Raw genomic sequence first — 27,670 nt, 5'->3', positions numbered from 1 at the left:
CAATTCTTTGGTGTTCCAGAGAGTGCTACTATGAATATTTTAGTGTATATTAAAATTTTCTTTTCATCATTGGTCTTGGAATATGTGCCTAGCAGTGGCAACTGTACAACAAAGGGTATAGACATTTTAGTCACTCTTGCCACACGAATCTAAACTAATTTCTAGAATGTATGCACTAATTCATAGATCCACTAGTAATGGCCTAGTGTGCCCATCTTTCCTGAGCCCCTCCAATTTAGACTAATATCATTTTTGGTCATCTTTGACATTGTGTTGGGTACGGAGCAAGTACTCAATTATTTTGATTTGTATTTTTCTTATTCTCAGTGGTTTGGAGCATTATCATATAGTTAATAGTAGTTTTATATTACTGACATGAGCCATTTTTCATGTCATTATTAATTGTTAGAGAACTCTTTGTAATTATTTTTGAGCATTAATCTACTCAAAATGGTATTTGATTTTATAGATTTGTCCTAGTTGCTGATAACTTAGATATCAGAAGCTTATCAGACATATTTATTTAATACAAATATACTTTCCTAGCCAATTGCTTTTTCCTATCTCTTTTTATTTCACTATTGTTAAGTATCCCACCCATTTGGTCAAAAAAAGAAGTTGAAAAAAAAAACTTGTAATAAATAAGAATAGCCATGCAAAACAAATCTCTACAGTCATTATGTTCAAAAATATAAATTTTTATTCCTTGAATCCATCCATTTGGGCTTCTCTATTAAGAGTGTGAAAGCTGATGGAGGGGAAGAGATGCTGGGTGAGGCTTTCAGGATCATCATTTTCTATTATTAATTCATATAGATTTTACTTTGGTGGAGTTCTTCTTCTTTTGCCTATGGATTCATTTGTACCAGTTCTGGTGTATAGTTTTTCTTTTTTTCTTTTTTTTTTTGTTGGGAGGGAGTTTTTGGGAATCAAAGGGGTCTGGAGAAAGTGTATACTATGTCACAGTTCTGGTCACATGAATAGGAAGTCTGTGATTAATTTTTTTAATCTGTAAAAGAGAGAAAACCATACTTATTCAAATATCTATACAAAGTTGTCATAAGAAAGCTACTTTGAAATCTATTAAAAAGTCATATGCAAATGAGCTGTTAAGTTTAATATTATTGCTAGTGAAGTAGAAGCCAAAAGCCAAATAAGACTTTGAAAACTGAAATTAATTTTTCTCCACTTAGGTTCTCTGAACAAAAAATGTGATTTTGAAACTGACTTCTGTATGGGTTGGACTAAGAAGAATGGAATTACTAGTACTTCACCTCCATACCAAAATCACAATGGAAATGAATCTGGTAAGAATGTTATTGAATAGATTTATTTTCTAATTTCTGGTATAACTTTGGGGGTAGTCTAAGGATTCTCTTTCCTTTTATTTATTCTTTCATTCCTTCACTCTATCAGTTTAGAGATGGTGCAGTTTTATAGAATTAATAAGATTTCTCAATGATTAAGTGAAGAATAACTGTAAAGCACTATTGTTAAAGTCGGAGATTTTTGATTGGTTATAACTTTTCAACGATAGACTGTTTTTGAAACTTTATTTTATTTTTCAATTACATGTAGAAACAATTTTCACAATTGTTTTCCGACATTTTGAGATTCAAATTCTTTCCCTAACTCCCCAATCTCCCTGAGGCAGTAAAAATAGTTATACCAACGTTCTTATGCAATACCTATTTCCCTATTCCCCATGTGATGACAAAACACAAACACATACATATCACATATAATTTAAAAAACTCAGATGGCATGGATAAACTAATTTTTAAAAAAAGTAGTAATGAAAAAACATATTCTCAAAATGTTGTTATCTTATGGCTACTTAGGTTTAAGTTCATGTGTCCTTAATGTCCTCTACTGCCTTATTATAAGTACTTTCCATTTCTTAAAAAACAAACAAACAGACATTTTTTCCCCCAGTACTGCTTGGCATTTAAGTTACTCTTTCATTTCTTCCAAACTCCCTAACTTATTTTCCTTTTATTCATTAAACCCTTTCCATTATTTCTTCCTGTTGATTTGTGTTACTTCTAAATTTGATTGTCTGTGTGAAAGGCTAAATCTAATAGCTTCTGACTACCTTTAAAGGTGCTTCATCAGAGTAACAATGATAGTAAAATAAAGATAGTTAAGTGCATTTAATAATAACATATTTCTATGGTGCTTGAAAGTTGGTAAAAGGTTTTATATACTGACAATTCTATAATGAGGCTAGTACTGTAAGCATTATTACCTGCAGTGTTGTCTTTTAAAGTAGAGAGGGGTGGTTCAGGGTAAATCCCATTTGAAGAAAACCTGGCAAGAGACACAAAGTCATTCCAAGGAAATTTAAGGATAAAAATGTAGGGAGAACAGAGAGAAGAAAACAGAAAAGATTTGCAGATGTTTATAGCAAATTAGTTTTTCTATCAAGGACAAAATGAAGTCAAGGTACTTACATCATAACATTACAGTCTAGGACATGTTTATGGGTCAGCTAAAAAAATGATGCCAAAGGGAACAAAACAGAGATGAGGAAATAAAATCCCTTATAATTAGAGAAATGAAAATCAAAACAACTCTGAGCTACTACCCCACACCTAGCAGACTGGCTAATATGACAGCAAAGGAAAGTGATAAATGCTGGAGGGGATGTGGCAAAGTTGGGGCATTAATGCACTGCTGGTGGAGTTGTGAATTGATCCAAACATTCTGGAAGGCAATTTGGAACTATGCCCAAAGGGTGATAAAAGACTGTCTGCCCTTTGATCTAGCCATAGCACTGCTGGGTTTGTACCCCAAAGAGATAATAAGGAAAAAGACTTGTACAAGAATATTCATAGCTGCACTATTTGTGGTGGCCAAAAATTGGAAAATGAGGGGATGCCCTTCAATTGGGGAATGGCTGAACAAATTGTGGTATCTGTTGGTGATGGAATACTATTGTGCTAAAAGGAATAACAAAGTGGAGGAATTCCATGTGAACTGGAACAACCTACAGGAAGTGATGCAGAGTGAGAGGAGCAGAACCAGGTGAACATTGTACACAGAGATTGATACACTGTGGTACAAATAGAATGTAATGGACTTCTCTACTAGAAGCAATGCAATGATCCAGGACAATTCTGAGAGACATATGAGAAAGAACACTATCCACATTCAGAGGAAGATCTGGGGGAATAGAAACACAACTGCTTGATCACATGGGTCAATAGGAATATGATTGAGGTTATAAACCCTAAATGATCACCCTAGTGCAAATATCAATAATATGGAAATAGGTCTTGGCCAATGACACATGTAAAACTCAGTAGCATTTTGTGTCAGCTATGGGAGGGGGCTAAAAGGAGGGGAGAAAAATAACATGAATTTTGTAATCCTGGAAAAATACTCTAAATTAATCAATTAAATTAAATTAAAAGGAATATAAAAAAGAGAAAAAGATTATATATTTTCTTTATCTTTCTCAGTCTCTATGTATACTATTTTCTGTGTATATATAAATACTGATATAATATATTGTGAAGATTGAATTTGGCTATCTCCTGATTGTAACAATGAAGGTACTTAGCTCTTCCTTTATTGTGAAAATTAAATTATAATCCTCTGTCTATTTTTAGATTTTAATCCCCAAAGTGTTAACTCAGTATTTAAAGTAGATCTACCCATTTTAACTACAAAAGGTGTTAACTAACCAAAAAAGGTATTAACTAACCACAAAAGATATAACTAATTACAAAAGGTGTGAACACCCATTTCATACATTAAATGGACAGTCCTGGAGAGGAGCATCCGCTGTGATTTGCAGATTTAAAATTTAGGGGAGGTGACAGAAGAGAAAAAGATCTTTAAATAGATGAAACAGAGGCACACAAGAGGAATCCAGAGATATCCAGTCACTCAGAGTTGGACTGGGAGACAGATTACTCAGAGTTGGAGTGAAGAGAGATACTTGAGGAGAGACTAGAAGACAAAAACTCAGACTTGAAGTGAAGACAATTGGCTGTGGAACTGGACCCCCACAGGAGCTCATGCAGGAGACCTCAGACTGCTTTCCTTTTTAGATGGTCAGATGGTCACCATGGTGAATGTAAAGGCTAACTTAGTTCCTTGCCCTTTTTGTAGGTGTGAACCTCTGAGAAAGGCCCATCATTTTAAGACTCCTTTCCTCTGACGGTTGCTTAGAAATTCTACCTGACTCTGAGGAAGCCAGAGCTCTCTCTCCCTCTCTCTCTCTCCCCTTTTCCCTCTTCCTTAATATCTTCCCTCTATTGTAAATAAACTACCATAAATTCCATTTAGTAATTCATTTTGGGATTTAGAAATTAAATTCCTGGTTACCACCAATTTAAATATTCAAGTCCAACCACAATAAAATTAAAAAATATAATATGTATATATATTTATGTATCTACATACATATATTTAGGGAGAGAGATGGAGCTTTGCTAAATTAGCACAATTTTGAAGGCACTCAGGCTTAGATATATGTTATATGAAGGAAGGAGAGATGCAAGAAAGCAGAGAAAAGATAAAAAGTGAATGAGAAAATATCAATAAGCACTCATATTTGTGCCTACTTTGCCATCTATGCAAGGTCTTTGAGATTCAACAACATATGCAAAGGACATCCTAATGAAGATATTAGTAGGAAAAAAAGATTTCTGAAGAAATAATAATTTCACATTATAATCATATAGATTGAATCATACCATTCTTCACTTTATTTCCTACATGAATTTTTCTCTAGTCTAAGCAATATGTGTCTTATTTCACAACATTATGCATGGGGAAATATGTTTATGTGATGACATATGTACAATTTATATCATATTATCTACCTTCTTGGGGAGAGCTGAGGCGTAGAAGGGAGGGGAAAAGGAATAGATTTTTTTGACATACCTAATGTGAAAATTTGTTTCTTTTGGATGAGCATGTTTATTATAATTTATTTCCTATTTATAACAAATCATATATATTATTTTATTATGTTATATATTATATTATGTATAATAAAATAAGTGGTAACTCAAAAAAGACATTTAACAATGGATCGCATCTTTATCATTTCACAATTGAATAAAAGATGTAGAAAGTAGAGGTTCCCACTGACCTTGTTGATTCTGAAAAAAGGCTTGACAATATTTAAAAAATTTTTTAGTTAGAATATTTTTCCACGGTTACATGATTCATAATCCACCCTTCCCCATCCTCTCCACCCTCTCAAAGCCAACAAGCAGTTCCACTGGGTTATACATGTATAATTGTTCAAAACATAGTTCTAAGTTATTTATATTTGCATAGAGTGATATTTTAACATCAAAACCCTAATCACATCCCTATTGTGATTAGGCATATGTTTTTCTTCTGTGTTTCTGCTTCAAAAGTTCTTTCTCTGGATGTGAATAGTATTCTGTTTCACAAGTTTCTTTAGATTATCCTGGGTCATTGCATTGCTGCTAGTAGAGAATTACATTCAATTGTGCCACAGTGTATCTGTCTGTGTACAATGTTCTTCTGATTTTGCTTCTTTTGCTCTGTATCAATTCCTGGAGGCCATTCCAGTTTTCATGGAATTCCTGCATTTCTTTTTTCCTTTGAGCACAATATTATTCCATCACCAACAGATACCACAGTTTGTTCAGCCATTTCCCAGTCATAGGGCATCCCCTCATTTTCCAATTTTTTGCCACCACAAAGACTGCGGCTATAAATATTTTTGTACAAGTCTTTTTCTTTATTTCTTTGGTGTACAAACCCAGCAGTGGTATGGCTGTATCAAAGGGCAGGTAGGCTTTTAGCACTGTTTGGGTATAATTCCAAATTGCCCACCAGAATGTTTGGACCAATTCACAACTCCACCAGCAATTCATTAATGTCCCAATTTTGCCACATCCCCTCCAACATTTATTATTTTCCTTTGCTAAATCTACTAAATCTGCTAATCTGCTAAATGTGAGGTGGTATCTCAGAGTTGTTTTATTTTGCATTTTTCTAATCAGAAGGGATTAATATTACTTTTTCATTAAAGCATTTCCCATTCTTAAATCAAAATCGTTTCAGGTTTTAGAATATGCAGGGAGAGCTCCAATTAAGGGCCTATTTGATAAACATAAACCTGAGTGAGGCAAGGAATAAAATAAGGAGGTCTAAGCTTGCCATTGTTCTTTACCATAGTATTAGAGGAAATATAACTAGGTTTTCATGTGGTTGGGGAAGTCCTCTGGATGCTTCTATTAAAGATGTGTTGTTAATTAAATCAAGCCTCAGAACCTTGAATACCTTTTTTGATGACATTTGTAATCATTTAAAAGGATTTTGCCTAACCAACTACTCTGGAAAAAGCAAATAGAAGACATATGACTTTTGATCAGATTATAACATGCCTTTAGATAGGGAACCTATAAAACTTGTCCATCAATATGAATATCTGAGAAATATAGGACATGTCAATAACAAGGTAGGACCAGAGTTAAAAAGGAAGAGGAGAAAATGAGCTGAATTGCCTTCAGGAAATTATCAGTTTTTTTAAGGACCCCAAGTTTCCCAAGAATACTCAGACCCGTCTTTTTAAAGACCCACATTCTATCAGGATGGCACATGGAAGAAAGACACAGGGTACTACAATTAAAAAGGAATACCATACAGAGGGAAGTGGAGACAATGTATGTGAAGAAACTTCAAAATGTAATTAATAAGGGACTTTAGGATAAAAGTAAAAGGTATTTGACAGGAAGAGAAGATAGACTAATCAGTTGGTGGAAATGGCAGATGACAGATGGACAACTAGTGTCCTTTCCTAATGCATTTACAATGCCAGGAGAAATCATGGAAAGCCTCCATCACATTGAGCATACTTCCTGTAATTAAATAATAGAAGGTTTTATATAAGTCATAGAGGATGATTGACAAGAAGTTCCAAAGAGATGTGATTAAAAGATATATTTGAGTATTTACAGATTGAGAAATTGAGGTTGAAAGTTTGAGGGAATTGCCCATAGGAACATAGCTAATAAATATCAGAGGTGGGAGTTTAATCTAGAATTTTCTGATTCCAGGTCTATCATTCTACTCATTCCACTATACCATGATGTTTCCATTTAGCACCTATGTTTCTAAAAACAGATTATTGTTTGTTTTAAAACTTTCTTTAAAACCTTATTGTGATTCCACCTTATGATATGTATTCAGCGTTCTAGTTAAATACTGAAATTCAAATTAGAAAATGTTTTTTCAATCTACCTCTAAAGAACAGAACTAATATTTCTATTCTTAACTTTTCATTGTTAAGTAAGCATTCACTGGGTGTGATCTGTTTTTACACTCACAAAATTATTTCTTAATTATTGTAGACATTATCAAATGATGAATTTTATTAAGTTATCCTTGTTTCTGTTCCAAAATATTGTTCTTATTGTTCAGCACATAATCAGTGCTTTCAGAAGTTTTGAAAGTCAAGGATGAAAATCTATTAGAACATTAAAAACATTGTTCTGTCAATATTTGAAATATACTAGAATGGTGCAAAGTAATTAAAGTATCTTATTGATTTTTGTAAAATATGGAATTGGATTCAAATCAAATCCTTGTGATTAAAGCAGATTCAAATTAGGTTTTCCAATTATAGTTAAACATTTTTAAATGAAGGGAGTCATTGTGTAAGTCTTAACAATAATTAAAATAATGTCAAGAGGAGAAAAATAATTTGAGTCTGAGGCTCATTGTTCTGTTCATGAATAAGTAGATAATACTTTTAATAATTCCAGGGTCCAGGTGAAGTCAAAGAGGATTTATTTTGTTATTTAAAATGTTTAATTTGGTAGAAATATGAAATCTAAAGGTTATTTGTGATGCCCTATAATTATGAAAGTAAAGTAATTTACTTTTTAACTATAATTTATTTATTTTCCCCCTTTTATTATTAAATAGCAAGAGACTTTTAAAAGTTCTGATCAGCTAATAAATTATGAACTGAAATACATAAATATTTCACATGAAGTGTATCAAATTACTTAGACTGATTCTAATATTTTTGTTGTTGTTATTGCTATTATCTAACTAGGACTTTGGCCAAGTAACTCTGTGTCTTAGTTTCCTCATCCATTAAATCACATTTGTGAAATACAAATTTAACTATACTATTCCCCTCTTCAGAAACCTTAATTAAACTCCCTATTATCTTTAGAGTAATAAATCTTCACGCGGGTTCTTCATAGTCTTTCAGGCAGTTACCTTTCTAGTCTGATGTCATGTATCCTCCTTGACTTACTGTCCTATTAGCTAATAGGTATTTCCTATACCTGATCTTCCCTCTCCTATTTTGCTTGCCTTTGCACAAGTAGTCACGCATGTCTGAAATGTATTCATTCATTGCTGCCTCATAGAATTTTGAAGCACTTCCTTTTACAATACATATCAAGTGCCATCTCCTAATATGAAGTCTTTTGTAATTCTTTTTTATTTCTTCCTCATACCAATTGTCATTGTTCTCATCCTCTTGACATTGTCTTATATAACATTGTAATTAAAAAATACTTTTCTGGGGTAATGCTGTATTCCCTCAGTAGGATATGTGTTTTGAATAAAAGGACTTTTAAAAATTATTTTCTTTATATCTTATATATTTGACAAGTTTTTGTTGAATTGGATTGAAGAGGCTAGTCCAGATAGCCTCTAAAGTTTCAGAATTTTTAGTCTGTGATTCTTTATTCTTATTTCATCTTATCCTAATGATTCCTCATGTGGTTCAAATCTAAATATCTTTGTTTGAATTGACTTGCTATGGAAACATCCATTTGATTATGTGGAGTTGACTTAATTTCAGTGTATTTATGCAATGGAGATGGGTTACAATCAACATTATTGGATGGCATATATGCATCTCTCAGATTATACATTCATCAAACTATTGAACAATTGAAATTATTTCACAGTCTCTGCTTCAGATCAGTTATTTGAGTACTCAAGACTTTTGGGCTTTTATCCAAGAGTAATCAAAATCTGTAGTCCAAAGACTGATGGAAAAACACACCTCCCACTTCTTGACAGAGAGATAATATACTAGAGATGCAAAATGAGAACTACATTCTCATACATAGCTAATGTGTTGATTTGTCTTATTGTACTATACATATTCATATGCAACAGGGATTCTACTGGGACTTTGAGATAACTTAGATGGATATGCAGAGAATCATAGAAATTTCAAAAAAATTTAAAAATAAACAGAAAAAGTCAAAGAAGGGTAGAAAGGGACACAAGCAAATAAAGCAATTTTGTTGCTACCTTATTAAATTTTATATGCAAATATTTCTTTAATAGCTATAGGTAATGGAAATGTATCATTTCTTATTTAATAAATTTCTGCTATGCATAGCCAAATGTTTATTGATGATGGAGTTAAAATTAAAAAAAGGAATTTTTTAAAAAAAATGATAAGGAAGGTATACACATATGTACTTCTAAGACTCTTTGGTCTTTTAGGCAACACTGCATAGTGGATATATTCATCCTTTAGTAGGGATGGAAGGGATGAATTCTTCTGTCAGAAAGGAAGGATTTGGTTTAAAATTGCTTCAGAAGGACAAGAGATGGACCTTTGGAAAGATGGACTAATATGGAAGTAGAAGAGCAAGGGGAATGGATAAGGGAGAGTTTTGGGTAAGAGGTTTGAATTAGAGAGGTATTGATCAAAGGAAATTGTACATCTGAGGAGGAATAAGGTGGAAAGAAAGGAAGAGTGAGGAGCAATGGGGTAGGTGGAAATGTCCAGCTAGTAACTATGACATTGAGAGTAAATAGAATAAATTCACTCATCGGAAGAAAATGGATCACAGTAAGGTTAAAAAGCCAGGATCTGACAATGTGGTGTTTACAAAAAACACAGTGAAAATGAGAGACACAAATAGAGTGAAGGTAAGTGGATGGAGCAAAATATACTATGCCTCAGCTGATCCAGAGAAGGTAGCAGTAGTTATCATGATTGATGACAAAGTTCGGACTAAAATGGATATATTTCAGAGGGATGAACAGAGTAACTACATTATGGGGGGTACTATGGATTATGAAACATTATTGATATTGGAACTATGTACACCAAGATTTATATCAATCAGATTTTTAAAGGAAAAACCAAATGAGATATACCTGGAAATAGATAACAAAATAATAAAAACAGGGAATGTAATTTTCCTTCAGAACTAGAGAAATTTAACCAAGAAATAAATATGAAAGAAGTTAAGGAGATAAACAAAACCTTAGATAAGTTAAATACAATAGCTATCTGGAGAATCTGCACACAACTTCATGAGGCTAATAGTATATTTAAGTCAGAGCATACATATAATTCAGTTTCTGGTGGGACAACAATGGGCTAGAGAACATGAATATTCTATAAAAGTCTTACTTTAATACTAATCATACTATGGAGGTAATCCTGCATCCATGAGGGGTTGTGACATTGGAACAAAAGTTCCACTGGACATAACCAAACTCTAAAGATTTGATTGTGGAAAGAATATGGTCCTAGCAACAGATTGTGTCTGCTGCCTATGGCCCTGGTAATGAATGTTAATTGAGAATAAGGTCAAGTTGATCAAATTAAATGCTGATAGAAATATGGAGAAACAGGTCTAATATTACATTGCTAGAGTAACTGTGAATTAAAAAAAACAAAATGGAATTAGACATTAAGACTTGTAAAGCTCTTCATTCTCATTGATTTAAAGATCTTATTACTATGATGAGGCCCTAAGGCCATTATTGAAAGGGGAAACATCTGTGTTTATGTGTAAATATTCATGAAAGCTTTGTAATGACAAAATAACACAAATGCAATGATTGGGAGAAATGTCTGAATAGATTGTGATATCTGAATGTAATGGATTGTACTATGGAATTAGAAATGACAAACATTAAAAATATGAAGAAAATAGTGGAAATATATGAAAAAATGAAAATAGAATAAAAGTGAATAAGAATAACATACTATGATTACATTAAAATAACAGGTATAAAATCAAGAGAAAATATATCAAAGTAAAGCAAATCTAAAAGAAACTCACAAGCAGAGGATATTTATATTAGCACACATATATAATTTACATGTTTTTAAACAAATTGTAAACAATGTAAAGTTTGTAGTTTTACATATAATACATTATATATATATTCTATATATTATAATATAATAATGCATGTGTTTACTTTTGTGGTGGTGGTTACTAAGTATATAATAAAAATGAAAATAAAAATAAAAAAATAAAATTTATTCTGAAATTTGCTGACTATATACCTGTGGATAAGATTCTTAAGCTATCTGAATCTCTTTTTCTTTATTTTTAAAGTGAGTACAGTAATAGTAACTATGGCAGAGGAGTATGCGGCTCAAATGAAATAATGTCTGCAAAACTCTTTTCCAAAATTAAAGTAGCATAGAAATACTAGCTATGCACAGACTGCTTATAAAACAAAGTTTAACATTCTGCTTTTAAGAAATTGAATTTTGAAATCAGTTGACTTTGAAAAGGTATTTTGTGGTCTGATCAAGAGACCCAGAAAATTCTTTTTCTCATAAAAATGTCTTCGTTTTAATTCCCTTTTATCAGATGAGCTATAAAGTAATATTGTGGTCACCAATTTTAAAATATTATAGCTTAAGTAAAAATGATTTTTAGCATCTTTTATTTACAAAGAGGTGGAAAGAGTGAAAGTGGGAAATGTAGATGAAGAGACAGATTCTCAACAAGCCTAATAGCCTTAAGAGCTTCTCTGGGGAAGTGAAGTCTGATTCAGCACCTCAGCGGAGACTTCCTCAGGTCTCCATCACCACTTTGAGTCTTCAGCCAGAAGTCCACCAGTGCAGCCTCCTCTACTGCCAGAGCCACTCACCAGCAAGCTGACGCAGGATCCAGGGAAAGAGTCTTCTCTAAAGCCAAGGCAGAAATCTCAGGCACCAATCTCTCCAAATGCCAGAAAAGCAATGGTAGAAGGCCATGCTAGTCTCTTCTTTTATGCTCCTTTTCAGTCATTTCCTGTCTCTCTCCCTTCTTCACAGAAACCAATTGTAGTCTTTCAATTTGCTTAGTCCTGCCCAAGGCTGGGCAATTCCCTTTGTAGGTGAGAGTTTTTGACTTGTGAACTCTCTTACTTATGTGTTAAGTAGGGGTGCTTTGAGTTCTTGATTGATTGAGTTAAAGGTTGCCAATTGATTTCATTAAAATAGACAAAGAGAGATAACTCTGTCTTCACAACAATTTCCATTGAGTAGATGACATGCTATGATTCCCCAAATAGGGAGATGTTTCATTGTTTACTGGATAATTGAAATTCTGGGTTTTTCTTCCCCCCCACTTTGTTCCATTGCTTATATATGAAGCTAATAAAATTTTAGAGGAAATTGAGACCAAGCTCCATTCTGACACCATTTTGAATCTACTGATGTATCAATGTGGGTTTGCAACAAAAATAATTAGTAGGCGTACACAGTTATGAGCATAAATAACTTTCTACCATTTATAAAAGTCACATAAAATAATGTTTTCTTTAGTTTCCCCTAGAGAAATATTTCCCAAAGAACATCCTGTTACCTTCTGGTAGGATTGTCCCTAAATGATAGCAGACAGATGGCTTTTTTATTTATTGATTAAATCTATAAAACTGTGTTTTTTTCAAGTCATAAATATAAAAATCAAACCTAACAAATATAAAAACTTAAATAATATTATATCAAAATAAAATATTGTTTGACTTGTTGCACCCCTTCTCTCAAAATTAAGACATTTTCTAGGAGAGTAGTGATCAAAGGATTTGAACAAAAGATTACAAGAATTACTTTTTATTATATTGTTTTTTTGATTCTTGGATATAGAATCTAGAAGTTGATATTAGGGATATCTAATTCTTTAACATATCTTGGTAATGAAGTAGAGAAATCATTAAGTTACCATTAAGTTACCTGGGATCTAAACTTTTGCCTCTGATGAGTAATATAGTTTATTTCATGAACTCTGCCTCTGAACTTAGAAGAACAGGGCTAAAATGTCAGTTTTGGCACTTACTACCTGTATAATCTTAGGCATATGATAAACAACTTTGAGAGCTGGATTCAGAGCCAAGATGAGCTGAATTCAAGATCTGTCTCTGACATATACTTGTCTTGATCCAAGGTGTCTCACATAGCCCCTTAGGGCTCCAGGTATCTCTCTAAGACCACATATTTTAAGCAAGGTACTAACTTACATGGGAAGCAGGGGTTTCCTCATCTGGTAGTAAGTTCTTTGAGGGTAGGAGCACTCTTTTTTGCTTCTTTTTATATCCCCAGCACTAAGCTCACAGTAGGCATTTAATATTTATTGATTAGTAGTTTCTTATGAAATTTTAAATCTAATTCTTATTTCTGTCATTGGTCTTATCTATTCTATTTTGAAAGCATTTTGTTCCACATAATTTTGAGAAGAGTATTTGATATGATGAGTATATGTGAATCAAAATTTACTCAGACTCTACTTTAGAAGATTTGGTTAAGCAACTTCCCTTATTGTAACAATGGAGATACTTAATCAGGAATGTTTTGGGAACTTTTAAATTACTCCACCCTACTCAGACAGTGCCTTAGGGGAAGATACATTTGTAAACTTCTGATTGAACAATGAAAGTCCCCAACTCATACCTTATAGTAAACCTAAAATCTTAAGCTAGGTCTATTTTTAGATCTAATACAAAAGGATGCTAAGTGCCTATAAAGGTTAAATTAGTACCTAAAAGGTCAAGTAATTTACAAAAGATAAGCTTAACAAAGAGGTGTGAAGTACTCAGTAGATTTAATCTACCCAGAGAAGGTGAGAACAAAAGAAGATGAGAACTAAGAATGGGCAGTCCTGGGAAAAAAGCATCTACTGTGATTGGTAGACATGAAAATTTAGGGAAGGTGACATAAGAGAAAATTCTCTTTAAAAGGAGGTCAGTTAAATTAAGTAGGAGGTGGAACTCAGTTCAGGGGATTCAGTGGAGGATTGGAGCTTGATTGGAGATGATCTTGTGGTGAGTGATAAAGACTGACTCGCTCTCCCTTAGGCTCTCTCTCTCTCTCTCTCTCTCTCTCTCTCTCTCTCTCTCTCTCTCTCTCTCTCTCTCTCTCTCTCTCTCTCTCTCTCTCTTTCTCTCTCTCTCTCTCTCTCTCTCTCTCCCCTTCCCTTAATTCCTTCTTTCTTTATTAATTAAAATCTCCATAATCCCAGCTGACTTGGATATTTTCATATTTGGGAATTTCCCATAGTGACTACTTATTTTTAGATTTTAAGTCAAAATACTAAAAATGACCCTTTACAGTTTTGGCCAAAACCCTTTACAGTTTTGGCATTTACAGTTTTTAACATTCACATATATGAAAAACTTTGTTTTTAGATTTTTGTAGATTAGTGTCATGTCTGGTTAATTGTGGTCAACAGTTATATCTGTGATAAAGGTCTGCTTTCTGCATAGTTTATTTGTGGAATTCTCAAGGATATTTAGAGATTGGTATTTGTAGTGAAAGAATTTGTCACATCATCTATGAACAATAGTAAGCTTCTGATGTATATTTATAGTGATCTAGTTGTGTCTTCCTATATGATTTGTTCAGACATTCCTCAATCTAAGGACATCTCTAGCTTTCAGGAATTTTTTCTCCATTTAAAAACCCCCTGCTATTAATATTTTCATACATATGGGACTTTTATTTCTTTAATTTCTTTTTTGGCACAGCACTAGCCGTTTTATAGCTGGGTCAAAGGGTTTTGTTAAATAACTTTCAATAACTGCTTTAATAACTTTTTGTATATAATTACAAATTTCTTCAAGAATCATTATAATCATTCACAAGCTTACTTAGAGTGAGTCAATGTGCCTGTTTTCCTTCAGCTCCTCTGAAATTTGTCATTTCCCCCTTTTTGGACATCTTTGCCAATTTTTGAGTAGGAGGCAGAAACGCTTTAATTGATATTTCTCTTTATGAATAATTAAGTGCATTTTTTAAATCTAGCAATATGTAGCCTGGGTTTCTTCTCTCCAAAAATTATCTCTTCACGTCCTGACTTAGACCATTAATCAACTGAGGAATGGCTGTTGTCCTTATAAATTTGAATCAATTTGTTACATTTCTTGGAAATGAGGTCTTTATCTGTGGAACTTTTTCTCAGTTAATTGTTTCCCATTTAATCTTAGCTTTAATGGATTTGTTAGTGGAAAAACTTTAAACATTTTTTTTTGTAATTAATAGCATGTATTTTATTATTTTTTCTTAAGATATTATTATATTGTGATTCTTGGGAGGGAAAGGGAAGAGAGGTACTGGGAGAAAATTGGTAATGTAAAAAAAACCACCAAAATATTTCAATAAAATTTTATTTTATGTAAAAAAGATGATAAAGAAATGATAATAATTATAATTCTTGTTTGGTCTATAAGTGGATTTTTTTTTTCACAAAGAAGCTTTAGCAAGCTTAGAAGTATTTGCATGTCAACATAGTTTTTCAAATACCCAAGGTCATAATTTTATCCACTTGTGCTGAAGTCCCTGAAAAATAAATATGAATTAGCCATAGTAGTACAGCAGTTTGTCTCAGGGCTATTTATAACTCAATACTTTTTAATATAAGATAAAAAGAGTGAGAACAAGGACAATAATAGCAATAAAAATAATACCATTTATGTAGCACTTTGTGGTTTAAAAGACACCTCATATATCATTTCAATTAGGCTTCACCCATAACCACTCTTGACTATTGTTAATTCCCATTTAATGATAAAGAGACTGAGTTTGAAAGGAAATATAATTTATCTTGGGTCATCTGGGTAGAACGAGAGCTCAAAAATCATCTTCTCTTCCCAAAGCCAGTGCTCATTCTGTCACAACACTGGGGAAGTGAGACATAGTTTCAATGTCTCCTCTTGGTTATAGTCACCCTGTCAACCTCTTGAAAGGATGTGTTAACTGAAATACTGGTTGGATTAAAAATGGAACCTATTCCATATAGAAGTAATCAGGTTCAAAGATTTCTGAGATATGGTAAGCATTACCTCTCTGTTATCAGAACTTATCCAGATTCCAGTAACAATTGAATACATATTTCTATCTCCAAACTTTTAGAAGTTATGACCTTGGCTTTGAGCCATAGACCTCGCCATGTTGATTCATCTCTACATATCTTTTATTAGCCCTACAACTCTCTTTATTTGGGGCTGTCCTTGGAGACAGATATTATCTTAGATATTTCATGATTCCTGCTCCTTCATGTACCTTTCGATCTGTTAATTATTTCATGTAGGCTGTAGTAAGATTTATTTTTCTTCCCTTTATTTTTGGGTGCATAAATATTTAGAAAGGTCCAGAATTGTGATTTTATTTTCTTTGAGGAAAACAGCTGTGGAGGGTGACTCTGGATAGAATGTCATGTCTGGAGTCAGAAAGATTGGAATTTTAATATGAGCTCATAATCTTCAAGCTTTGTGTCTCTGGGGAAGTCACTTTACCTTTTTTGACTCAGTTTCCTCCCCTGCAAAATGATCTAGAGAAGGAAATGGCAAACTACTCCAGTATCTTTGCCAAGAAAACTCCATAAAAGGGTCACGAAGCATTGGGCAGAACTGAAAATAACTAAACAGTGGTAACCACAACAGCAACCACCACCAGAACAATCTGCTGTGGAAATTCATTCCACCAACTCAGATGGGCTGTTTCTCCACCACTTAGAGTTTAACTAAGTTGTTTATGGTCATATAGTGCATATAAAGGGGCAAGACTCTGGACTTTCTTATTCTATACTCAGCCTTCTATTCACTGGGCAAAACTGACTCCCAGAAATCATATAAGACTTGGAAAAATTTAATGATTTTTTTTGTTACATAGCAAGAGAAGAGGTTCTAGGGCTGTTTGTACTCCTGTCAAAATGGCACAATGGCACCTTTGGTACTTGACCCTTATGCCTTTTTATTGTCTGCACTTTCCTTTTTTCCACAGTCTTTATTCTGATTCAGGCATTTACTCCCATATTTGACCAGTTACTCTGGAAGCTTTCCCTTTGTTCAGTGAGCATTGAAACAGCTACATAAAATTTAAGAATACAGAACCTGAAAGTTTGCGTTGATATTGTTATTTTGTAATCTTCCTAATTGATCCATCAGGCATGCTTTATAGAACAATTACTTTAAATATTTGCTGCATAGTTGCTTTATGGGAATATGTTTAAAATGGCAGATTTATGAAGCATGTAAACAAAACTGAAATTAATATGTTGCTAAGATGAATGGGGGGGGACATAGAGCATCTGTAAGGTTTTTACTTATAGGCAATGTAACACCAGAGAAAATGAGAAATCTCTTGGGAGGTTAGGAAAGCATCTTCCTGATGGTTAAGGCTGGGAGTGTGTTATCTCAGCCTCCTAAGGCTTGCTTTAAGAAATGATTCTTTGTATACTCCTGATGTCAGGAGGGTCAAAGCTAGATGGAGTGAGTGTGTTAATGATATTAGAAGATAACTGCTTTGTATAGTTTCGAATCTCTCCTCCTTGGCTCAAAAATAGATCCAGTGTGAGAACAACTGAAAGGTGACTGTATCTTGGGCCATATTGTATTCTTTTCTAGGAGGCAGATTCTGTCAACCTATACCACCCTGAGTAAGTTATTAATTCACCTCTCTAGGCCTCAGTTTGTTTACCTGCAAAATGAAGACATTGGTCCAAATGATATACAAGTTCCCTTTGAACCACAAAGTTCTCTAAACTTTAATTCTTTTTCCTGGCTACCCAAGGTCTAGTGATTCATTAATTCCATTTCTCTCAATGATTAAAACACTTTCTTAAATACTAAAGAATATGGAAAAAAGCTAAGCATTTTATTTTGGAAGGGGTAGAGAGGGATTTATACAATGGATTTTTATAAGCAAAGACTTTAAGATAAAAGAGAAATTTGAATGCCCTTTCTTCTCATGCCACCTAATAGTTTATTATAGTCATTTTTTCCTGTGTCCTTCATGGGGAGAAATTAACACAATTAAATAATTGTTCACTCATTCATTAATATAAAAATGAGGATATCTCTAAATTTAAATTTTCTTGCTTTTTTCCTTAAAGGTTACATTTTAATTTACTTTCTAATACAAGATAGTCTAACTTACAGTGTTCTAATGAATGTAAAAATGGCAGCCTAGTTGTCTTCTAATAATAACTGATGAAATTTATATAGACCTTTGACTTTTGCAAAGTACTTTATATGTACTGGCTTACTTAAGCTTTACAACAACCTGTGTATATTAAAGCTAGAGTTATCCCTATTTTGCAGAGAGGGAGACTGAGGCTCAGGGAGGATACACAACTAGCTCATGATAAGAAATGCTAGTAATTGTTAGAGAAAGTTGTAGAAATGTCACAACTCTAAGTCCAATACTCTTATTCACTGTTCCATGTTGCCCTCCCTTTCAAAAAATCTCACCCCTTACATATTTAAACAATTAATTTATATGTTTTGATGGATGTTATTTCAAGTACTCTTTTATTACTTGTAACAGCATGTCATTAAACTTGATTTCTGTGACCAAGAGGTTTTCTTTTTTTAATAAAGATGATGAATGGAACTTTTCAATATGCTTTCTTTAGAATGAGAATAATTTTTCTTCCAAGCCTTGGGGTTGTCTTTTGTTAAATGAACATTGATAAAAGCAATTTAAGACCTGCTGGATGTGAGAATCATCCTCATTTCTAATAATGTAATAATTAAAATAGTATTTGGGAATAGTGCCTATATTGTTCATTATAATTATTTAATATTTCATGTAATTAACACTTGCTTCACTGGCTGAATATAAAAAGAGCATTACTCAATGACAGTTAATGTCTATGGCTATTGCTCCCTGAACTTTGTTCCAGTACAACTTGAAAGTTAAGGATAATTCAGTTTACAAATGGGAGTGTCAGAGTCCCAATAACTTGGTTTCACATTTCATGACTTCTTAGGAATTTCCTTCCTTCAAGGTGGTCCTTTTCTTTCTTCAATAGATACATATACTGGTCTAACTTTTCTTTTGAACAAGGATTTTCCTGCAAGAACAGGGATCCTTAATCATTCTGGGAGTCTTAGATCTTTACAGCAAATAGTTGGCACAATAGATAGTATACTGGGTCTGAAATCAAGAAGATGACTTAAATCCATTCTTGGATGTTTCCTATCTGTGTGATCCTGGACTTAACCTCTAACTCTGACTTAACCTCTAATTGCCTCAGCTTCCTCAGTTATAAAATGGGAATAATAATAGCATCTATATTTGAGGAAACTGAAACAAATTGAAATTAAGGGACTTGCTCAGGATCATGCAGCTAGTAACTGTTTGAGGTTGAATTTGAACAGAGGTCTTCCTGACTCTAGGGCAGTGATGGTGAACATTTTAGAGACCAAGTGCTGAAACTAGACTCTCACACCACATATGAACCATCCTGTTACCCCAGACCAGGGAGGGAGGAAGCATTCCCATTGGGTTGCTGGGCAGAGGGATGGGTGATGTCCTCAGGTAAGGTGGGGAGGGAGAAGGTAGCAGCCCCCTCTGACACACATTCCATAGGTTCACCAACACATCTCTAGGTGGTTCAGTGGACACAGCCACAGCCTTGGAGTCAGGAAGACTCATCTTCCTGAGTTCAAATCCAGTCTTAGATACTTACTAGCCCAGTGGAATTAGGCAATATTCATTCAAACAATATAATCCCTTCATAGGATTCATTATCACACAAACCAGGACTTAGCATACAAAAAAAGACATGTTAAACAATTATAGTTTCTGGGCAAACATCAGTGGCAACTAATGAAGGACTTACGTTCTTCAAATACAATCAGCATATACTTTGACATCCAGTAACTTTATTGCAAAGAGAAGGGCAAAAAAAGCACCTTGAAAACTATGAGAGATCAAAGACTTGTAAGGCTTGTTTGGAATCTTTTCATGATATTTACCTTTTTCTTCATTTTTTTTGCCTTAAATTTCCATGACTTCAAAGGTAAAATAATGTTCTTTCATATAGTTTCAAACTATTCATTCCAACATTTGGAAAAATCTTTTAATTGCTAACTAATAGTATTTACTCAATTTTCATTGTTTTTGAGCTGTTTGGTTGCATTTGATGTTGTCCATCATCTCCTCCAGGATACCATTTTCTTTCTGGGTTTTTGTGATGCTGTTTTCTCTAGGTTCTCCTACTCCCTCTCCAATGGTTCTTTCTCAGTCTCTTGGCCTGCTTATCATCTGTTATCTGCCCCTTAACTATAGATATTTTTTCAAGATTCTGTACTGGTCCTCTTCTCTTTCTTGGTGACCTTATCAGTTCTCATGGGTTAAGTCATTCTCTCTATGTGGTGTTAGATCTAGCTATGTATCCTCCACCTCTCCAGCATATCAATCCTATATCACTGATGCTTATTAAGCATCTCAATTTTGATGTCCCAGAGATATCTTAAACTCAATTTGTCCAAAACAGAACTCATTATTTACCCCCAATACCCTCCACTCTTTCATTCCCTATTAATGTCAAAGGTACGACCATTCCTCTAGAATCCCAGCTGCATAACTTTGAAATTGTCTTTGACTGCTCATTCTCTTTTTATCAAGTGGATTGAGAAAGCTTACTGTTCTAACAATAATGTAATAGTTTACATGCAGTCTTTCCTGATATCCCAAATTGCTAGTGCCTATGTTAATGACTTTGTATTTAAAGACCCTGTATTTATTTTATATTTTGTCTCTCTTTATTCTGTATGTATATAATCTATAAGTATATAATGTACATAATATATACATGTATTATGTATATTCTTTTTTGGATTTGTATACCAAGTAGCCAGTACTCTATATGACAAGAAGTAATCACTTAATTCTTGCTGAATGATTGCAAATTATGTGTGTTAGTAAAGGGAAGATTTAAGGAGGTTTACTTAGAAGAGACTTTGTACTGTGATACTACAATAATATAAAGAAAATCCAAATTCAAATATGATTAGACTCATAAAAGCATTGTGTATGTTTTATTCTGGAAAACAGATGACAAGACAAAGTTCCCTCATATAGAGAATTAGGTGGCACAGTGGATAGAGTACTGAGTAAAAATTTGACATTAGCTGTGTGACCTTAGGCAAGTCACTTAACCTCTGTCTGCCTTAATTTCCTCATTGGTAAAAATGGGTATAATAACAGTACTTATCTCTCAGGGTTGCTCTGAGTATACAGTGAGATGTTTGAATAAGTTTTTATAAAATTTAAAACACTGTAGGATAATAATAATAGTAGTAGTAGTTATTATTATGTCTACACAGAAAAGAGGGAGACCATAGGTTTGGAACATCACATAAGTTCCATTGTTTCTGGAGAACAAGCAAATAATTTCATTACATTTGAAAAAGGGTGGTGTACTGGGAATTTGGGGTTAGTTTTAGTTAGACAGTTGCATTCTAGTTAGGTTTCCTGAACTGCTTTGTTTTGTTATAGGGAAGGGCTTTCATTTAGGGATGAATATCTTGGAGATATAATGGGTATTAAAAATGGAAAGATTAAACAAACAAAAACAGGATAAAATCCCCTAAAAAGATAGGAAAAGAAATTTGTTGTAAGCAAAATAGAACATATATGTCATTGTCATGTTGGTGATTCACTGTTATTCCAAAGTACATTTCCTGCATCCATTGGGGCGTATTTTATTGAGCTTCCTCTTCTGTACACTATTTTTCTTAATTTCTTTTTAAAAATGTTTCATTTTTTAAAAATAAAATTTTATTTTTTCCCTGATTACATGTAAAAGCAATTTTAACATTCTTTTAAAAAATTCGAGTTCCATATTCTCTCCCTCCCTACCACCATATTTCCCTCACAGCCCTCCACTCCCATCTTTTTTTAATTTCAAGCATTTACGAAGCACCTACTATGTGACCAGACATTGTGCTCCAGTTCACAATTTGACCTTTCCCCATGATTTTCTTCCTATAGTCTCTGTGCTGTTGCTAGTTGATGTGACCAAGTATAAGTATGAATTTCACAAAGTCGTATATTAGGTTGGCTTCCATAGAAATAAATCAGTTCAGTAAAGGGAAGAAAAAGGATTGAGTAGAAAAAAATCCACCAGTCATGTCAAGTGACTGAATTTTCATTCTTTGCCTAACCAAATGCGGGCATTACGTCGAGATAGCCTGAAAATGTATCACTCGTATTTTCAGTGTCTGTCAGTAAAACATTTCCATTCTTTTTTTTAACAGCCTATTTTCTCTCACTGGCCTCCAAAACTGGTTCTTCTCCTGCAAACATAAAAAGCAGAGTTTTCCATCCAACTAATAGCCAACGATCATGCCAGGTACTTATAAGCATCTTTCCATCATTATCCCTTTTTTGACTTGGGTTCTTTTTGGTTGTTAAAATATATATATTTTTATTTCCTCCAGGTTACATTTTATCATTATGCCAGCCATGTGAAGATCAAAATAAGTGTTGGTCTCCAGACTATGTGTGGGAATTCTTTTCAGACTATATGGCAAAACTCAGCAGGATCCCCAAATCGGTGGGAGAGAAATACCATCAAGATCAATAGCACTCAGAAATTTCAGGTATGGACACTTTTTGCTCTGAGGGATCATTTGGGGAACAGATGATGTGAATATTATCTCCCAAGTCACAATAGACCTAGAACAATATGAGGAATTAAGTATTAGTTAAATATTTTTATGAATTTAAAGTAAAAATAACCATGTGGGTGATGCTTATTGACATTTTAGTGGTAAAATTATTCAGCATTCAGATCTTCAACCAATACTGAGTATCAACTGATGTTGACCATTCCAATGACATTCCAGACCTACTTCTACTAGACTCTTTTAGCCTCCTCCCCTCTCTTATATGTGTTGTAATTTCCACCCCTAGAATATAAATGCCTTAAAGGCAGGAACTGTATCCTACTGGACCCAGAGACAGAAAGATCTGGGTTTAAATTTTGCCTAAGACATTTAATAACTCTGTGATGCTCAGAAAGTCATGTAACTTCTGGTTGCCTCAGTTTCCTAACCTATAAAATAAGGAAAATGGTAACATCTACCTCTCAGGGCTATTATGAGAATCAATGTGGTAATAATTGTAAAGCAACACAATGCATGGTACATAATGTTACATAAGTGTTCATTATTATTATTATTATATTTGTATCTCCAGTCCTTAGCAGAGTCTGCCTGTCAAAGAATAGATTCTAAATTCCTGCTTTTTTTTTCATTCATGGAAAGCACTATATGGCACTATGTGAGATACAGAGAGAATCTAAAGAAATATCACTGCCCTGAAATAGTTCCAAATATTCTAATATTTAACTAGGCTTGGAGTCAGGAAGATCTGAGTTCTAAACTTGTTTTAGAGATTTTCCTTGTCATATTGTTCTAGGTAGTTCTATGACAAAAGCCCTGAATTTGGAGAAAACATTTCAGTTCAAATATAGTTTTAACCATTTAAGATGTGTAAGTTTGGCCAAATCTCTTAGCATTTTTAGGTCTCAGTTTTTTCATTTTTAAAATGAATTGGTTAAATCTAGCCTCACATATCTCTTTTACCTCTAAATCTATGATTCTCCAATTTGTTACCCTAATATGTTTAAGTTTAATTAATTAACTTGGAATATTTTTCCATGGTTACATGATTCATGTTCTTTCCCTCCCCTTCTCCCACTCCTTCCCATAGCCAATGAGCAATTCCAATGAGATTTACATGTGTCATAGATCAATACCTATTTCCATATTATTAATATTTGCACTAGAATGATCATTTAGTCTACATCCTGAATCATATCCCCATCAAACCATGTGATCAAGTAGTTGTTTTTCTTCTGTGTTTCTACTCCCACAGTTCCTTCTCTGGATGTTTATAGTGTTCTTTCCCATAAGTCCCTCAGAATTGTCCTGGATTATTGCATTGCTGCTAGAAGAGAAATCCATTACACTTGAATTGTGCCACAGTGTATCTGTTGCTGTGTACAATATTCTTCTGGTTCTGCTCCTCTCACTCTGCATCACTTCCTGGAGGTCATTCCAGTTCACATGGAATTCCTCCATTTCATTACTTCTTTGAGCACAATAGTATTCCCTCATCAACAGATACCACAATTTGTTCAGCCATTCCCCAATTAAAGAGCATCCCCTAACTTTCCAATTTTTTTTTTGCCATCACAAAGATCATGGCTATGAATATTTTTGTATAAGTCTTTTTCCTTATGATCTCTTTGGGGTATAAACCCATCAGTGGTATGGCTAGATCAAAGGACAGGCAGTATTTTAAAGTCCTTTGGGCATAGTTCCAAACTGCCTTCCAGAATAGTTGTATCAATTCACAACTCCAACAGCAATTCATTAGTGTCCAAATTTTGCCACATCCCCTCTATCGTTTATTACTTTTCTTTGCTATCATATTAACCAATCTGCTGGGTGTGAGGTGGTACCTCAGAGTTGTTTTGATTTGCATTTCTATAATTATAAGAGATTTAGAACACTTATTTCATGTGCTTATTGATAGTTTTATTTCTCTGAAAATTGCCTATTCATGCCCCTTGCCCATTTCTCAATTGGGAAATGGTTTGATTTCTTGTGCAATTGATTTAGCTCCTTATGAATCTGAGTAATTAGACCTTTGTCATAAGTTTTTGGTACAAAGATTTTTGCCCAATTTGTTGCTTCCCTTCTAATTCTGGTTGCATTGGTTTTGTTTGTACAAAAACCTTTTAATTTAATGTAATCAAAATTATTCATTTTACATTTTGTAATAATCTCTATCTCTTACTTGGTCTTAAAATCTTTCCTTTCTCATAGATCTGACAGGTATACTATTCTATGTTCACCTAATTTACTTATAGTTTCCTTCTTTATATTTAAGTCATTCACCCATTCTGAATTTATCTTGGTGTTGGGTGTGAGATGTTGATCTAAACCTAATCTCTCCAATACTGTTTTCCAATTTTCCCAGAAGTTTTTGTCAAATAGTGTGTTACCCTAATTTGTTAAATTCTACTTCCTGAATCTATTATATTGCCTCTCCTTTCTCACACCATTTATAGACCATGTATGGTTGGTGGCAGTGATGGTGAACCTTTTAGAGGGGCAGGTGATATGAAAAATGTCATTAGGCATGCCCATTGTCCCTATGGTTTTCTAGTAACAAACTCTGGCAAACATTGTGCTGGGGCAATGGATCACATGCCCACAGAGATGGCTCTGAGTGCCCTCTCAGGCACATGTGCCATAGGTTTGCCACCATGGGCCTATGGTCTAGTAGAGAGAACACTCATCCTCAAATCAGAAGAGGTTAGTTTGAGAACCAGTCAACTCAAGCACTCTTAGTTATATGATTCTCACAAGTCACCATTTTGTTTTATTATTAGATCTATCATAGTTTGGACATAGTACATAACTCTTAAAGATTAAACTCTATTCACCAAAGAAGTTTAGTTTTTGCTTTGCAAATTATAACTCTAAAAAATTGCCTGGAAAAAAAAAAGTTTAAGCGACTTTCTCTTTGTTATACAACTAATGTTTCTCAGAGGCACGACTTGAACACAGGTCTCCCTAACTAAAACAAGACCTCTACCCTCTATCCCAATGCTGCCTGAAAGATGTCACTAAATCTCAATTTTCTTATATAGTTTGAAGAAAATGCAACATTCACTTTGAAGTGAAATATGTCTATTATTGTTATTATTATTACTTTCCCTTTTTTGGTAGTATAATGATCATTACTGAATCTAAATCTAATATGGGCAGGGCAGGATGATCTGAGTTCTAATCCTGTGTTTTGCACACTTGATAGTGATATGAATTCAGGAGGTGACAACATATTTTAGTTAAAAAGAATATTAATAACAACAAAACCAATTTTTGAGGTGCAAACAAGAAAACAAGAAAACGTACTTTATAAAACTTAAAGCAATATCTAAATGTTAATTGCTCTTATTGTTTCTGTTATTATTCTTATCTTTTCTCCCAAATGATAATGTCCTTTTTTTGTCTAACTCTTCTCTGTGCTTTGTGGAAAGAGATTGATATTCAGAAAGTAGGAGGGAAGAGGATATTTGCTTGTTCTGGCTGCCAAGAATTTAAGTGTAATAAATATTCCATTTATTCCATTGACTATCCCAAATGGAAAACAAGATGTATTTTCAAAATAATTCTGAGAATTAAAGCCAATATAGCCCATAAAAGACAAATTGATCTATGCATCCCTATAAAACCCGGCTATTGTGGAAATCATCATCAAATGATTCTAACAAGAAGTTCAGGAAATGTATTGCAAATTTTAACACTTGGAACAGCCAGGCAAAAATGTGTTGCTCAGAATGGAAGCTCCTGGCATTTTACATTGCTACTAAAGAGCTCATTTTTAAAAGCTAGTTTGTGGTCTTGTCTAATGTAAGCACGTCTATTAAAAACTTGTCATCTCTTATCATCAATGGATACTACTCATGATTAATAACATCACCAACAAACAGGTATTAAAGACTGCAGAAACTGAAGGATATGGAGAAAAGGACCTTGGACTAGAAGTTAGGCTTTATGTGCTGGTTCTATTACTTATTAGTTGTGCGATTTGGGGAAAATTGCTTATACTCTTTAAGCTTAAATTTCCTAATTTGTAAAATGTTGATAGTGACACCTGTATTTTATTTACAGGTGGTTGCGACAATAAAATGATAGAATGAATACAGAATATATTTTAAATCACAAAGCACTATATGCCTTGCTATGATGATGATGATGATGATGATGATGATGATGATGATGGTTTAGGTTTTAGGGGAGATAAAAGTATATAAGACATGATTCCTGCATTTAAAGAGATTGCAATCTAAAGTAGCAGGAAACTAGGATTAATATGTTAATATATAGCCAGATCTCCCTATATTATCCAGATCAGAAATGCATAAGGACCCATTTCACTACCAATTGGTGTGGGAACTTTAACCTACTAAGTTTCTCACTGTGGCCAATTGACTTTTCCTTAGGCAGTTGGGTAGCCTTCTGCCTCTTGGGTTTTAGCATATTAAAAGCACACAGTGCTGTTAAGTGTAATGATCAGTGCAAGAGGGAAATGGAATCTTTGCATCAGGGGTTGAGTGGCAGAAACATTGGTTGGAGAGTGAGGCATGCTGGGAAAGGAAAAATGACCTGAGAAGGATCTATATAGAATTCTGGGCCCTTGGAGCTGAGACCTTGATCTGGCAAGATGTGTTTACTAGCCGGAGATCTCACAGAGAGCCATAAAAGAATATCCTGTTCCTATACTCAGATTCTTCTGTAGACCTATCTAACATTAATACAACACCATCTTTACTGAGAAGATCCCTCAAACCCCAAAAGGGGGCCATGGACTCACTGAGGAGAGAACTTGGCTCCCTTGCCACTTCTAGCCCTCTTGCATCTATCTATTTATAGGTTCTTCAGACTAGATATATATTATATAGTTTGGGTTATTTAGCTGCGGACCAGGATGGAGAAACCTACGTCTGCTAAATTAAGCTGCCTAGGCAAGAGACCGTATTAGAAAACAATTAGAGAAACTGAGCCCCACTTTCCATATCCCAATTTACCTTTTGGTGTCATCATTAAAACTTATAAGGCACAGTCAGATTCATCAAACTCCTTGGTTGAT

The 27,670-nt window shown here is 33.8% G+C and overlaps 1 protein-coding gene across 1 annotated transcript in view; it reads left to right on the top strand.

Annotated features, from left to right (window-relative positions):
- MALRD1 (MAM and LDL receptor class A domain containing 1) overlaps positions 1–27,670 on the top strand; it is a 1,015,998-nt gene that overhangs the window by 17,817 nt on the left and 970,511 nt on the right. The window contains exons 2-4 of the mRNA XM_007504899.2: positions 1,194–1,307; positions 22,258–22,352; positions 22,441–22,602. Coding sequence (XP_007504961.2) covers positions 1,194–1,307; positions 22,258–22,352; positions 22,441–22,602 — 371 coding nt within the window. The remainder of the gene's footprint in view (positions 1–1,193; positions 1,308–22,257; positions 22,353–22,440; positions 22,603–27,670) is intronic.

This window comes from Monodelphis domestica, chromosome 5 (assembly GCF_027887165.1).
Source record: "Monodelphis domestica isolate mMonDom1 chromosome 5, mMonDom1.pri, whole genome shotgun sequence".
Lineage (NCBI taxonomy): Eukaryota > Metazoa > Chordata > Mammalia > Didelphimorphia > Didelphidae > Monodelphis > Monodelphis domestica.
Note: the sequence above shows the minus strand (reverse complement) of the source record. Positions and strands in the feature narration are given on the sequence as shown.